This window comes from Sphaeramia orbicularis, chromosome 8, assembly GCF_902148855.1.
Source record: "Sphaeramia orbicularis chromosome 8, fSphaOr1.1, whole genome shotgun sequence".
Classification (NCBI taxonomy): domain Eukaryota; kingdom Metazoa; phylum Chordata; class Actinopteri; order Kurtiformes; family Apogonidae; genus Sphaeramia; species Sphaeramia orbicularis.
The window spans coordinates 35911670-35928741 of NC_043964.1; the positions used below are offsets into that span (position 1 = coordinate 35911670).

The window sequence follows — 17072 nt, forward strand, 5'->3', positions numbered from 1 at the left end:
GGGGGGCTGCGGAGCCCTCTTAGAATGGTAAATGTTGAAGATCACATCTCCTTTAAAGACGTCAAAGTCCCAGGTGATGACGGAGGAGGCTTCTGCGATCTCGATCAGCATCTGCAGGAGGACGTTGACAGATTGGAAACGCACAGTTATTTTGTCATGCGTCAAACTTGTAGTGTCCGTTTATTCCAGCGGGGGGCATCATAATCCAAGGCATAAACAGTTCACCACACAAAGGAACTCTCTTCGCTGCAGAGTTATTATATTTTTCCATTAGTCGTTAGTATTGAGTCTTTCAGTTTGGGCTTCTAAAAGCATTGCTGTAATAAGGTCACAGAAGAAATAAAAGGTGGAATGAAAAATGAAAAACAAGATGGTTTTCTATTGTCAGTTGTTGCTATGGTGTCTTAATATCTTTTTATTATCTTTTATTTATGTGAAATGTTTTTTAGAGGCAGCATGGTTTGAACCTTTTATGAGACATGAAAGTGAATCAAGAGTTTTTAATTAAGATTCTGTCTATTGTTTTAAATTCTTTTTAATGAAAACTCTGTTGCTTCATTCATTCGAGTATAAAAAAGCTGAAAAAAAAAAGAGGAAAACCATCAAAACATTTGACTAATCAGATATGTGGATTTTTAATGTGACATCCAAATTTCTCCTGCACAGTTATATGAAATAGTAGCAAATGTAAAAGAAAACAGATTTACTGATTTTGATCCAACGCCTTTTGTTTTTGTATTCAGTATCTCACGATAAAAGGTGAACAATTGGTCAATGAACCTGAATCCATCATCTTGCCAGTGAAAATGTTGCAGACCTTTCCTCTTACATGGGATGCATTATGCAAGAACCATCATATTTGCATTGCAGCCTCGTTACCTGGTTCCCATTTCACAAATATCTTGGTGAAACCATTCATGTTCATCACATAAATCACCTGAACTGGTTGGAAACAGTTAAAGTTGAGTTACATTCTGCAACTCATCCATTCATATGCTTTTATCTTGTTTTCAAATAACTGATCACAATTTAGTTTCCTACTGTCGCTAAGAAAATATTGTACCACCTGCACAAATGAACCCCAATCTGTTAACTGTACAGAGCAGAGCTTAATGCACCTCGTATTTTCTTTCAGGTTTTAAAAGACATCTACATTTTGATCAGTACGAATCTATCAAGCTAATAGATTGGTGTGATATGCAGATAATGGCTACATATTGACTTGGGCATACCTTAACCCAGTGCTTTTCAACCTTGGGGTCACCTGGAATTCAAATGGAGTTGCCTGAAATTTCTAGTAATTGATAAAAATTAAAAAAAAAAAAAACGTACTAATAAAAAATATATGGTGAGCTGAGAGAGAATCCCATTCCATAAAAGACATGACAAACTGTGAAGCTGAAACTGAAGCACTGTGGTACTGTTTATCTGTCAAGTGTTCATTGTGGTCAGTTTCAGATGCTGCAGCTCTTTCATAATTCATAGTTTGAGTTCTTGTTTGTTCAGTATTAATTGTAAATCCAAGCTGGACTGACTGTACATATCCTGACCAAGGAAAATCAAATTCTCACTTTGTGCAGTAATCTACACCTGGCTTTACTGCCTCCATCCATAATAATATACATTATACAGGGTGGGGAAGCAAAATTTACAATGAACATTTAGTTGTTTTTTCTCAGCAGGCACTACGTCAATTGTTTTGAAACCAAACATATATTGATGTCATAATCATACCTAACACTATTATCCATACCTTTTCAGAAACTTTTGCCCATATGAGTAATCAGGAAAGCAAACGTCAAAGAGTGTGTGATTTGCTGAATGCACTGGTCACACCAAAGGAGATTTCAAAAATAGTTGGAGTGTCCATAAAGACTGTTTATAATGGAAAGAAGAGAATGACTATGAGCAAAACTATTACGAGAAAGTCTGGAAGTGGAGGAAGCAACAAAAAACGTACCAAAGCTTTTATTAAAGCTCTCAAATCCAAAATCCTAAAGGATCCAACCAAATCCATGAGAAAAATGGCAATTGAACTTGAGGTAGACAACAAGACTGTTAGAAATACAGTAAAATATGATTTGAAGTTAAAATCTTACACAAGAACACCAAAACACTTGTTGACAACAAGTGTTTTGGTTTGATTTTGGATTTGAGAGCTTTAATAAAAGCTTTGGTACGTTTTTTGTTGCTTCCTCCACTTCCAGACTTTCTCGTAATAGTTTTGCTCATAGTCATTCTCTTCTTTCCATTATAAACAGTCTTTATGGACACTCCAACTGTTTTTGAAATCTCCTTTGGTGTGACGAGTGCATTCAGCAAATCACACACTCTTTGACGTTTGCTTTCCTGATTACTCATATGGGCAAAAGTTTCTGAAAAGGTATGGATAATAGTGTTAGGTATGATTATGACATCAATATATGTTTGGTTTCAAAACAATTGACGTAGTGCCTGCTGAGAAAAAACAACTAAATGTTCATTGTAAATTTTGCTTCCCCACCCTGTATAGCCTACATGTCATCTAAAATGAACGTCTATTTTCAGCATAGTATAGCAAACTATTACATGATCAAAAACCAATTAATTTTCGCAAAAAAAAAAAAAAAGTCTCCATTTTGAATGTTTGTGGTCGCCAGAAATTTGTGATGTTAAAATGGGGTCATGAGCCAAAAAAGGTTGGGAACCACTGCCTTAACCCATAAAGAGTCAGTGCTACTTTTGGTTCTCAATGAAATTTTCTCTATATTTATCAATTTTTAAGTGATTTATCAACATTCATTCATTCATTCATTTTCTGAACCCACTTTATCCTCACTAGGGTCGCTTGGAGCCTATCCCAGCTACATAGGGGCGAAGGCAGGGTACACCCTGGACAAGTCGCCAGTTGATCGCAGGGCTGAACATCATCATTTATGATAATAATGATAATATTATCCTCTGTGTTTTGCATTTTTCAATGTAAATCATGTATTTTCTTCTTTCTTTCTTCTTCTACATTTAATTTCCCATATTTAATCTAAATGCTCATGAAAACTCAGTAAATTCAAAGGTCATCTCAGCAAAAAGAGACAACTGAAGAAAAGTGAGTTTTGAGACAACCGACTAACGATGAATGAATTAATCGATCGTTTGCATCCCTAAACTGAATGTATAAAAAAGTGTTTCCACCCACTGTCATTTGTTAAACTCCATGGGTTTTACTGGTGAATCAATGTTGTAGAAAATAACAGTGTTTCCACAGTAACTATGGAGCCTCTGAACATCCAAATGGGTCATATCTGATGAGCATGAAAACATGACAAACTGCATTTTACACCAATTATTTCCATGTATTAATAGGATTAGTGGGTCAACAGGTACTAAACATTTTAGATCAGTAGATGGTGTTGGTTCCCAGTGGCTGTTTGGGTCTTTATGGGTTAAAATCCAAATGTACAGGAGAAATTCTGATATCAGATTTGGTAAAATATGTATTTTTTTTTATCCCAGGAGTATAAAAGGGTAATGGCACTACTTCACACCAGTGTTTGTTGCATCATTCATTCATTCATTTTGCTCTGTTCAGATCAAACTCTACCTCATATGGGGCTCCTTTGAATATACTAGCGCTCTTATAGATGGAGTCAGACATCAGCCGGTTCTCCTCACTCTCCAGCTCCTCTGCCGTCCTGTACAGAGATTTGGGAACCATGCCTCCCTCTGGGATGTCACACTGCAGGGAAGGAGTAAAAAAAAAAAAAACAGTCAGAGCCGAGCATCATCCAAAGGCATTATTTCACAGTATATATGCTGAGGAGAAAAAGCTCACCATGCAGTCGCCTCCCAAGAAGTCGGGGATGATTTCTCTGTTGATATAGTCGACTAAACCTCCTGAACCCTGGTAGTCGTTTCCAGCGTAGACAAGGAACTTTTTGCGGGTGTTTTCATCAATCAGGGGGCTGACCTGGAGACGAAGCACAAAGGATCATTAACCTCATAAAGATCTACCGCTACTTCTGTGGCAGTTCCCAAATGATTTTTTCTCTCTATTTAACCTTTCTTAAATAATTCATCACAATTTATTCTAATATTATCTGCTATATTTTGCACTGTAAATGGTGTATTTTCCAAAATTCAGTTTCCTATATTTAATCTAGATGCTCATGAAACTCTGAGTAAATTCAAAGGTCATCACATCAAAACAGAAACAACTGAAGAAAAGTGAGTTTTTCAGCAAAAATATCAATAACTGAATGTAAAAACAAGTGTGTCCAACCACTGTCATTCTAAAATATTTTTTTCTCTATAATTAATTCTTCTTTCGTGATTTACCACTATTTATTTCTAATATTATCCTCTGTATTTTGCATTTTTTTCCAGTGAAAGTCATGTATTTTCCCAATTTAATGTACTGATCACGTAGATGTTCATAAAAGCTCAGATTAAAGTTCAGAATTTTTATATAAAAACAGAGAAAACCAAAAAAAGTGACTTTTCAACAGCAATTTCAATAATTGAATGTATAGTAAGTGTGTCCATCCACTGTCATTTATCATTCATAATTCACTGATCATGTAGATGTTCAAAAAAGCTCAGAGTAAATTCAAAGGTTATTATATCAGAAACAGAAAAAAAATGAAGAAAAAATGATTTTTTTCAGCAAAGATATCAATAATAATTTAAAACTTAAGCAATACACTTCTTTTGTTGTGTTCAAAAAAGCAGTATATGCATCTATATTTGAGAGTTATGGCTGTAATTGAAATAAAAATTATATTTATGTGTTTTGTTTTTTTTTTCTTTCTACTTGACACCATGTATTGTGTGTAAAGTAGGCGGGCATTAATGCGCTTTGCTTCTGCCTGAACTTTTTTCAGTCAAACTGTATTATTTCTCTCTTCTGCTGTTTTGAAATGCATATATGACTGAAAATAAACTATGACTATGACAATAACTGAATGTAAAACAAGTGTTTCCATCCACTGTCACTGATCCAACTCCATGGGTTTTACTGGTGTATGAATGTTGTAGAAGATGACGGAGCCTCTGAACGTCCAAATGGGTCATATCTGATGACCATGGAAAGGTGATAAACTGTATTTTACACCAATTATTTACATGTATTGATCGGATTAGTGGATCAACAGGTATTAAAGAGTTTAGATCAGTGATGCTTTTGGTCACCAGTGGATGTCTGGGTCTTTATGGGTTAAAGAAGTAACTTCATATTCACTTCACAGTCCAATTTATGCATAAAACTGACTGAAAAGTGGCTGAAAAAACAGATAAAGGTACAACTATTGATCAGAATATTGATCTTGTGTCCAAACTGAAACTTAAATAAAGGTGTACTTCACTAGTATCTTATTGTGATTGTCTGCATACACCACTGTGCTGCTCACACTGGAAAAAATCTAAATCTTACCAAGTGGATTTTTCTCATTTCTAGTCAAAATATCTCATCACACTTAAAATAAGACATAATCACCTAAACTGTATCTTTTCAGTGAGATATAAGAACTTATTTTTAGACAACAGATCTTGAAAATCTTATTTCAAGATAAATTTCACTTGTTCCATTGGCAGATTTTTTTTTTGCTTAAATTAAGAAAAAACAAAATCTTGAATTACTCAAAAAAAAATCTGCCAATGGAACAAGAGAAAATTATTTTGAAATAAGATTTTCAAGATCTGTTGTTCTAAAAATTAGTTCTTATATCTCACTGAAAAGTTACATGTTAGGTGATTATGTCTTATTTTACATGTGATGAGATATTTTGATTAAAATTGAGAAAAATACACTTGGTGAGATTTAGATTTTTGCAGTGCAACAGCCATCTCTGTATGTCTGCAAACGCCTGTGTTGGTTACCTTAAAAATATAAAACCTCTCCCTGGGCTGGTTCGCTTTTATCTTTGTACATACATGTGTAAAGAAAAACAAAATCAATATGTGACTGAAGAAGAGAGGCAGAGTTGAAATGTCAATCTGTAATGTTTTTGCAGTGTATAAAGGCTTTTGCTCCTTTTCTCTCCCTGTCAATATGGCTCAACTTAACAAATATTCTGCACATGTTTGAATGAGGGAAAAAAAAAAAAAGCTTTTTAATATGTCACCTCTTCCTCCTCAAGTAATTTACAAAAAAATCTGAAATGGTAAAAGTTGATCAGTAGGATTGGATTTAGTCAGATATCACAAAGACACTATTAATGGTCATCAATGTGATTATTCTGAAATCATTTTACAAAACACACCTATCTGTGTTTTATCTATTACTGCATATTAACTGGACACTCATTCACAATGCCTGAAAGTTGTATTTGTTTGTGCAGGGTTTCTACAGGTGTCTACAAGTTAAATTTAATGGGGTCATATTTGCATATTTTGCTCCAACTACATTACCCACAATTCATAGTGTACTGTAAGGTCTATTCTATTCTACATATTTAGCATTAGCAGGTCAATAATAATATAATGACTGTGTCTATAGAGGATAAACAATGTTTTAGTTTGAGCTGATTTATTTTAAAGGGGTCATATTTAGCTAAACCCACTTTTATTAGTCTTTGGTACATTTATTTGTGTATTTGGGGACCGTAATGGTTCATAAAGTTTGAATTTGAACCCTCCCGGTGCTGTAAGGCTATCTTTATATTCATATTGGCAAAAATCGAGTCGATTTCTACAACCACTGTTAATTCCTGCTTAATTTGTTACGTCTGTAACTAGTTACGTCACATTTGCACATTTGCACACACCAATTGCTTTTCCATTGACCCTCAAATTGCGCAAATATAACTTGCGCATAAAAATTTACCTAATGGAAAAAACAACAATTTCACCAAAAAGTCTCATTTTCGATTAAAAGTTTTTTGCGCTGGCAAGAGGTGGTTTTTCGGGCGTAGCGCAAATGGTATATCACGCAAAACTGCAATGGAAAGACCTTTTTCACAACTAGAGTCAGGTGAATTAAAAAACCGGACGTTGACATACGTTACAACAAGCGAAGAAGAAGAAGAAACATGTCGCGGTATGTGTGGACACACCAGGAAACTCAATCATTTTTTAATTTAGTATGAGATAGAGGGAAAATATATAATAATAATAATAATAATAATAATAATGAATATATATGTAAATCAACACCATATTTACGTTCGTCGCTATGTTTATGGTATGACCTCTTGTGTTGTCTCGTGATAATAAATTAAGAAATCATCGCATTTGTGATTTAATGGAAAAACCAACATTACACACTTGTTTTTGCGACATTTAGTAAATATCAATAAAGTTTTACACAAATGTCCAATGGAAAAGCCACTACTGTTTGTCTCTGACTTATCTACTGAGCCCAGTTAATTACCCAGTTATCTGCTGCTTAGTTAACACTTATTTTCAGCTTCGCACATCAGTGACAAACACATGTTGTGGAAGTAACACAGACTAAATGGCTGTGATGCTTTCAGTAGTTTGCTTTTATGGGTCACTGTAGGAAAAGGCTGCAAAGTTTGAATCCGTCAGATATTCCAGACTCCCCATTAAGCATCCATTCAAATAAATAATATGCAGCGTTAGCACACATGATTTATAGTCGCTGTATCCATCTGTCGCTCGGCATTGCCACTCCTCCTCTGCAGCTGATAGATGCAGCTGTTTTTAATTGAATCTAATACAAGTTGTGGGAGACACATCTAATAATAACCACACTGTGAAAATACAGTAAAACACTGCAGGTACAAGTTCTGCCACTGGAACCTAAGAATGAAAAGGAAAAGTACTATGCAGTAAAATGTGCCTGTTAGTGTTTGTATTTATATTACTGCTGCTTTAAAGAGGTTGTATCTGGTATTGATCTTCCAAGTTCTTAATAACATGTGAAGTCATTTAGCAGAATACACTTAAAGGGGTCATACTTAGCTAAACCCACTTTTATCAGTCTTTGGTTCATTTATTTGTGTATTTGGACCCTAAGAGTTCATAAAGTTTGAATTTGAACCCTCCAGGTGCTGCAAAGCTATCTTTATATACATTTTGGCAAAAATCGAGTGGATTTCTACAACCTGTTTTAATTCCTGCTTAATTTGTTACGTTTATAACTAGTTAAGTCACGATATTTGCACATATAAGGACAAGATTTCCGACAAACATTTCTCCGAGTACGACATAATTGTTTATCAGCAGCAGCGGTTGAAGTAAAAACTGAAAATATGTCCAAACTTTGAGCCGATTACCTAAAATGTTCAGTTGTTGGTTGTATTAACGAACACAAGTGGGTGAACGGGACAGTAAGCATGGTCAACAACCTGGAGGGGGCGGGGCATGAAGTGGCTCATTTGCATTTAAAGGGCCAGCGCTCAAAATGACCTTTCTGGTGTCATTACTCAGGAATAGGGTTAAAGATGAACCTGTGGAGTTTAAATAATGAAGAATTCAGACCCAAGCATAGCATTTACAGTTTATGTAGACCACAAGGAAGTGTTTTAAAATGCATAATTCCATTTAAAAAAGCAAAATATCACTCCTTTAAGACTTTTTAAGTTGACTTCGAACAGAATTTAAAGCCCATTTCACGGTCATACAGGCAAAAATCCATGACTCCTCGAATTTAGGAAAATGTTTTTATTTACTACAATGCCTTCATTCCCACCATTCTGAGTCATTTCTCACCGCGGGCTGCAATGTTTGTGATAATTTGTTCCTAATTTCCATATAAACAGTCGGGTTGGTAGACTAATGTTACTTTTGTTGCAGCTTGGACACATTTACAATACAGAGAACAAGTTTATGGCAACATAAAATACGACCTACCATATCAAACTGAATACATTTTTAAAGGTATTGAAAGCAGATTTGTAAATTCAAGACTTTTAAGACTTTAAGGCCCCACGGGAACCCTATTGTGTGTTCATTGTGACATTAATGTTTAACGTTGTTTGCAATGAGGCTTTGAAATAAAGCATATCTTTCACGTCTCCTCGTAATAGAGTAAAAGCTCATTTATTCTTCATTTCATGTTATAGTTCAGTTTAATTTTCACAGTACATTTATGTGGTTCAATTACTATTTGACTGTATTTTGGTCTGCAAGCTGTTGCTATCCATCTGTAAACAACTGTATATATTATTTCAGCAGATTTCCCATGGGGATGAGTTCAGTTTTTGCAGACGGCATTGCTTTGCTGTAGTCATTTTCATTTGCAGATCTTAGTTTGTGCCTTCTCTTGGTAATTTACATACGTTTACGACATGCCTGGATGGTTTTACTACCATCACTGAGACCATCTGCTAATGAAAGCTCTGTCTGATCTATACTCACTAAGGTCCACAGCACTGGGAAAACTCTGGGTGCCCTCAGGATCAGCAGCCGACCCAGAGTCTCGGGGTAGTTGGCCTCGACCACCTCGATGATTCTCAGCAGAGCCTTAACGCCAGGTCTCCACAGGTGACGCATGTTAAGACCCTCCAGATCCACCAGACAAGTCCAGCAGCTGATTGGCACAATAAAAGACTTGACGTTACTACAGAGGTAGGAACCGTTAACACTTTCAGACCTGGAACGACTTCCAAATACACCCTACATTTAACCTTCCTTAAATGATTTATCACTATTTATTCTAAAATCATCCTCTGCATTTTGAATTTTTCAGTGAAAATCCAGTATTGTCATATATTTAATTTACTGATCAGCAGTGTTGGGAGTAGCATGTTACAAAAGTAATGCATTACAGTAATGGATAGGGCTGTGTATTGGCAAGAATCTGGTGATACGATACAAATCACAATACTAGAATCACGATACAATATATCACAATATATCATGATACTGTTTAAAAGACAAGTTTTTGTTTATTTCTTTTTTTTTTAAGAACTATTTCCTTGAATAATTTATTGACACCAGAAATATGCACAAATACTAAACACATTTTTATCTGATCACAACAGGATCTAATGCTATATCACAAAATTTTCCTCTGTTAAAACTTAAATTATGTTTTACAGACATTACAGATTAAGATCCTTCTCAAATGTTCATATTCTACTAGTTCATAACTTTCATCATAACATTATTTTTGTGCAATCCCAACAAAAGAATTTATATTTGCCTCTCTCAGGACAGTAAAAAGTGCTTTTAGGATGCTTCAAATAACCATTACTTAACAAAAGAGTGTTAAATAATAATAAACAAAATATAAACAAAAAAGAAAAACCAAAAAACCAAAAATGAACTTCCACAATATCTGCATTTGAATAAACACCTAAAAAATATTGATACAGCACTTTTTAATATTGATACAGCATTGTGAAACAAAATATTGCGATATATCGCAGAACTGATATTTTTTTACACCCCTAGTAATGGATTACTTTTTCCTGTAACGCACCAGTGTAAGGCATTACTAATCAATTTTCAGTAATATTTTACTCTGTACATGTTCAATAGCGCTTGCATTACAACACTTTTTGCCCATAATTTAACTGCTCAAATGAAAAGAAAACAACAAACAAGTGTTACCAGGCACAACAAACCCCGCCCCTCGCATGTATTGTAGCTTATTTTGGCATCGATCCAGCTGATGTCATCATGTTTATTCATGTACTGATGTCATCATATCAATTGCCTCTATATATGTGCCAAGTTTGAAGTAAATTGAAACAAAATTGATGTTTTCATAGACATTTGAAATGGGAGAAGAAAAAAAAAAGGCATAAACAATTCATTAAAAAATTTGAACTTTGACCTACTTTTTCCAAAATGTAACCACATCTATTCTGTGTCACTGGCAATCTATAAACCCAATTTGGTATGATTTCAATCATTAGTTTTGCTGCTACAAACATTTAAAGTTTCACCTATTATAAGTAAATGAGAGAAAAAAAAAAGATTTGAAAAATTCATAAAAAATTTTAACTTTGACCTACTTTTCCCAAAATGTAACCACTTGCAGAGGTCGTGTTAACAGGAAATATTCCACCGTTGACAGATTTTTTTTTTAAATGACGGAAAATTCTGAAGGCCGTCCGTCATTTTGACAGGTTAAAATACTGAGGGTAATTGTTGTTTAGCTAACTTTAGCCAAAATTAGATGCTACTTTGCTAGCGCAAACTGTGAAGACAGCCGAGTCTCCTCAGATCTTTTAAAAGCCCAGTAAATGTGATGGCACTGGTAAACGTGGTGAAAAAAGAGGGACTGATATGGTGAAGGATGACGGACAGGCAAGTTATACACCAGTTCTGATGGCATTTGGTGTGTTATATGTACGCATTTTCTACCTTTCATGTGTTATGGCATGTCAGTTTGTGCCCAGATCTCTGGTTCACATAACCCTCAGTGCATGGGATATGACACTGCGTGAACATACACAAGGAAAGCTTATGATGTCTACAGATAACACACCAATTAAAAGTGGCATATATAATCATGCGAGTCGTGATATCACATTGGTTTATCAGCCAGCAGCAACTACAGCTGCTGCATCAAGATGTTTTTGAACATTAAATACTACTAAATATATCTCATTATCATTAAAAAGTAAAAATTTGAAATGACGGAAAATAATATGTTATGATGGAATTTTTACGACCCTGTCCGTCAAAATGAAGGTCAATAAAAATGTCTAGCGCAACCTCTGACCACTTGTATTCTGGGCCACTGGCAATCTATAAACCAAATCTGGTATGAATTCAACTAACAGTTTTGCTGCTAGAGTGTTAAACAAACAAACAAACAAACCGAACCAAAAACAATACTCCTTGGCTCCACTTCGGGGTGGGGGGGGGGGTAATAAAAACAGCAAGACCATGAGACCTTAAGGAATAAAAAATGTATCTGTAAAGTTCTACTTCCTGTTGGTGTTCCGCCAATGGGTGAAGATGGCAGAAGATAGTACATTCACCACATGGACGTATGTTCATTACTAACCCTAACCCTGCTTTACAGAAGCTAGTTAGCATGATTCCTATGATCAGCAATGACAAGGTAAGCAAACGTTTCTATGACTAGTTAGAATTCTTCTTCGATTTCAGATTTATCTACCAGCGTCCTCAGCGCTGCACCCCCTGTTTGAACATGTAAAATGTAGAAAAAAAAACACAAGCATTCCTGCCGGGATTTAAACATCGTAGACTGTAGTGTTACTTATTGAGCTATCTGTCCACATGTACTTCGGGCGCAAATGTATGCATCCCAAGGCTTTCCTATCTCTTGTATTTGGGGGAGGGGGGACGCATTTATGATGAGAGTCTGTATGTAACTCAAAAGTAATACAGGAGTTATGTAACACATTAACATTCTGAGACAGTAATATTATAAGGTAAAAATTGACTTTTTAAAGAACAGTCACAAGTAATCTGTAATGGATTACTTTTTGGAAGTGCTGATTATGTAGATGTTCAAAAAAGCTCAGAGTAAATTCAATGATTGTTATATCAAAACACAGAAAACTTCATTAATTTGTTAATTTAATTCCCTGGACATGTTGCCAGTCCCTCACAGGGCTGACATACGTATACAGACCATATACAGCTATTCAGTCTCACATTTACACCTATGGGTGATTTAGATTGACTAGTTAAACTATTACGGTGCATGTCTTTACATAGTGGGAGGACGGAGAGAACCCACTTGCTGTGAGGGGACAAAACCAAAAATATATCCCTAACTGAACATAAAAGCAAACATCTATAACCACTGCCGGTTATTAAACCACATGGCTTTTACTGGTGAATCAATACTGGAGAAGATGATAGCCTTTCTGCATTCATTACGGAGCCTCTGAACATCCAAATGGGTCATGTCTGATGCTGCTGAAAAGTTAAGAAACTGCATTTTATTTGAATCATTCAACCCTGTAAAGCCTGAACCATTACACCACTGACAGAAAATTCCAGGTCTTTGAATCTGGAGCCTTTATTGTTCCTTCTGAACAACCAAAAACATTTTTTCAAATAACAATTTCCATGTATGAGTTTCAATTTTGTATCGTATTTGATACATCGGGTCTCAAAACTCAAATATTGTTATTTTTGAACAAACAAAAACATAATATAACACAAACATGTCAAACAAATTTGTAATTCCTTTTCTAAATTGGCAAAGTTCTGCCTCCTTCCTCATTAATGACAGTCTTGTAGTGTCATTGGAAAGGCCTCTGGTGAACGAATTCCTCCCCCCTGGTGGATTATCTGTGTATTGCATGTATCTAATTGTATACATCAGGTTTTTCAAGAAAAAAAAAATATCACACTGATCATGTAGAGGGCTTCAAAACTCATGTATCAAATATGATACGTTTGGTGCTATAGGGTTAAATGTATTGATAGGATTAGCAGTTCTAAACTTATTACACATTTTAGATCAGTAGATGTTTTTAGCCACTGGCAGCTGTTTTTGGAGCTTAAACAAAAGGACACTGTCAAACAAATAAAGGCTACATTTAGACGGTAACGATCTGAACCGAAAACGCAAAAGTGGCGTTGCATTCTCACTTTTAATTCTGCATTTAGATGTGCGTTTTGGGGGACAAATTTGCATGCAGACAGACACACAAAAGTGTGTGAAATATCCTATTTATCGATGTAGTATGCACGCTAGGTGTCTACCAAGACCAAACGCCTGCGTAGAACCTTTCTTATGTTCCTGTTTTCTCCTAGAGTGAAATAAAATCACAAAACAGGAAACAGAACACTACTTTCTATAAAGATTTGTGACAATTGCTGAAACGACTCTTGGATGTAAATTAGAGCAGCTAGGGCAACTTCAAGGTCCATTGCAGGGATGATGTAAACTCTATGTGATGAGATGAGCGTTTAGACGGTGACGTAAGAGTGAAGTGCTTTTAAGATTTCCACTCTGGAAGGTAGTTTCACTTTTTTTGCCTTTTCAACCCCCAAAAACACAGTTGCTGTCTAAGGGTCAAAACTCAGTAATGTCCCGTCAGAGAGTGAACTTTAACTGATTGCCATTCCAGCATTGAGGATGACCTGACCTGGAGCGCCAACACCAGAGCCATCATTAAAAAGGCACAGCAGAGACTTTATTTTCTGAGGACTCTCAGGAGTACCATCTCTCCCAGAAACTGCTCGTGTCTTTTTACCAATGTGCCATATAAAGCATCCTGATGTACTGCATCTGTGTGTGGTATTCCAGCTGTATGGCAGTGAATACGAAGGCGCTCCGAAGTGTCATCACCATGGCCCAGAAGACCACCGGCTGCCCCCTTCCTTCCCTGGAGGATCTCTACAGTTCCCACTGTCTCAGGAGGGTGTGGAATATTATCAGAGATGCAACCCACCCTGGCTTTCCACTTTTTGAACTTTTACCCTCTGGCAGACGTTTCCAGACACTAAAGGCCAGCACAAACCGTCTAAAAAACAGTTTTTATCCCAGGGCCATAACTGCACTGAATACTGCTGGACATTAATTAATTGTGTGGAATGCTGAATGTTGTCCAGAGTATACGATGATGTTTTATGTGTCTTTTATACTTCTAGTAACACTATTTTTATGCTGCTTTTTTTTTTTTTTTTTTTTTTTTTTTTTTAGATATTTATGCTGTCAGGGTTTTTCTTTTATATTTTAGTTTTTATACTCCTTTATATACATTATTTATACTTTTTTCATGGCACCTAGGACGATTGCACTTTTTAATTTTGTTTTACCTGTGCAATGACAATAAAGACATTCTATTCTATTCTATTCTATTCTATTCTATTAATTTCAATATAAAGTAGCTCTTTGTTTTGGATAATCCCTTATGGTACAACTAAAGCAAAATTAATTTAAAAGTAAAAATGTGGGTCATTTAGCAACACTAATCTGTCAAATAGTTTCAAAAATGTCCCATCAGAGAGATTTTAAATACCTTGTTTTGACCCCTAAACAAAAGGCATATCTTTTCACCTAAGAGCGTTGTCGTGTAAACTGGGCCTAAGTACTATTCAGGTACCTGATAGGTCGCCCAAAGACCCTGGTGTTTTCCTCACAACGCCTTAGTCCCTCCTCATTGATGGACAAAACCTGCCATGAAAAAGAAGTATTTAGCAACTGGTGGTATTTTACATAAACTGACCTTACATACAGTATGCATACACATGCTTTCTTCCATTTACCTGCTTCAACAGTGTTTCTTCTCCCAAAGCTCGTACCAAACCCTTAGTGTCCATTTGACCCAGGCGCAAGACGTAAAGAGGACGGCCATCTAAAAAAATCAATTAGACACATACACAAACATTCAGAAGTTGTTGTGGAAATCAGTCAGAAACAGGAATATTCAAATAGTGTTTCCTGTGCTTTGTCTCAACTGTCACCTGCAGGTACATGTCAGCTGTGAAACGCTCATTTTCAGATATGAGACCCACGACAGATGGTGTTCAGACTGTGCTGTCAATAATTAACAGGCCTTTCATCCAGTGTGGACTTAATAAATACAGAGGACTAAATCCGCCTGTGTTGTTTCGCTGTAGATGTACCACAGCATAGCAACAGTAACCAGTGTAATAAGCAGGGTTCGTACACATGTTTTAAGGTCGAACTCAAGCACTTTTAAATGTCATCTTCAAATTTTTCCAGCACAGGACCTTATCGTTGGGGTCAAAGAAATATCTACAAGAATACATATACTCGTGATTACTTTTTTTCCACTTATCACAATGATGGACAATGTATTATGTGATAAACATCTAAAATTATTTTTCATAATAGCAAAAAGTTTAGAAATTACAAGGGAACACAAAGTTTTATCGAAAAAAAGGGAAACCACTCTGTATTCTTCAGGCACACTCGCACCGAGCCAAAGATGAAGATAAAAATGTACCTGGAGTCGAGCTGAGAACACCTGGTAATTTTCTTTTTTGACATGAAGTTTTATTTTTCAAAATGCATCACCTCTCTGAAAATAGATTTGACTTGGCATCTAACCTGACAGAGTTAAACAAACAAGCGGTGCCAGGCACAACAAACCCCGCCCGTCGCATAACTTATTTTGTCATCGATCCAGCTGATGTCATCATGTCAGGATATCAATTGCCTCTATATATGTGCCAACTTTGAAGTAAATTGAAACAAAACTGATGTTTTTAGAGACATTTGAAATTTTGTCCATTATAAGTAAATGGGAGAAAAAAAAGATATAAAAAAAAATTCATAAAAAATTTTAACTTTGACTAGGGCTGTGCAATTAATCGAAATTCAATTACGATTTCGATTATTACACGCAACGATTACAAAAATTAAGTAATCGAGAAAAAACGATTATTAATTTTGAGTTGTTTTAATTCACGCGCACGCAAGCTACCATGAGCTGCTCTGCCCCGCCCCCCTCTAAGCTACTGCTGCCTGCTAGCCGGCAGGTCCACCCCAAGAGGAAAGTTGTACCTAGCGGTCTGGAAAAACGACAGGAGAATCCCAGCAGAAGTGCTTGGTAAACAAAAAAGGCAAGTCAAATTCAATTGTATGGAATCACTTTGGGTTTGATGAAGAAGACGAAGAGCAAAAACACATCACGTGCAAAAAGTGTTTCGTAGTTGTGTCCGCACCGACCGCTAACACAACAAACCTTTTTAACCTACTAAAGTTTAACCACTGCCACCTTTATCGTAATCTTATGAAAAACTAAAACGCATAAAAACAACTTCGTCCGCAATGCAATCTTCAGTCTCCGAATCTCTTTACACTGCAACTCCCGTATTAGCCTAACCCTAACCCGTATAACCCTAACGTACGTATTCTAGATGGCTGATGTATACAGAAGGCCTGAACTGAAACCTCACGGCACGCCACTGAATTTACTGTTTCATACTACATTGAACATACTTGAATTTATAATTTGCACTTCACGTGAGTTTTTTTTTTTTTATTGCTACAGTTCTATGGCAAGTCTATAGCAGTTTAATTCCAGTGCACTATTTATTTACAAAAGGAAACATACTTGAATTTACAGTACACTTATTTGCATTCAAAGATTTTTTGTTTCGTACAAAAGTGAACATACTTTGTTTTAGTGGTTAAAAGCTTTATTTATGTTTAAAGAGTATATTTTACATTGCTTTGCAAGAAAAAAAATAAACAACTTTAAGGTTAACAAATAATCGTT

General features: G+C 35.8%; 1 protein-coding gene across 1 annotated transcript in view; it reads right to left on the bottom strand.

Annotated features, from left to right (window-relative positions):
* sec14l1 (SEC14-like lipid binding 1) overlaps positions 1-17072 on the bottom strand; it is a 39043-nt gene that overhangs the window by 4917 nt on the left and 17054 nt on the right. The window contains exons 9-14 of the mRNA XM_030142096.1: positions 15091-15179; positions 14928-14998; positions 9298-9469; positions 3812-3946; positions 3581-3715; positions 1-111 (exon numbers count right to left, since the gene is read on the bottom strand). The exon at positions 1-111 is cut by the window's left edge and continues 141 nt beyond it. Of these exons, the coding sequence (XP_029997956.1) occupies positions 1-111; positions 3581-3715; positions 3812-3946; positions 9298-9469; positions 14928-14998; positions 15091-15179 (713 nt within the window). The remainder of the gene's footprint in view (positions 112-3580; positions 3716-3811; positions 3947-9297; positions 9470-14927; positions 14999-15090; positions 15180-17072) is intronic.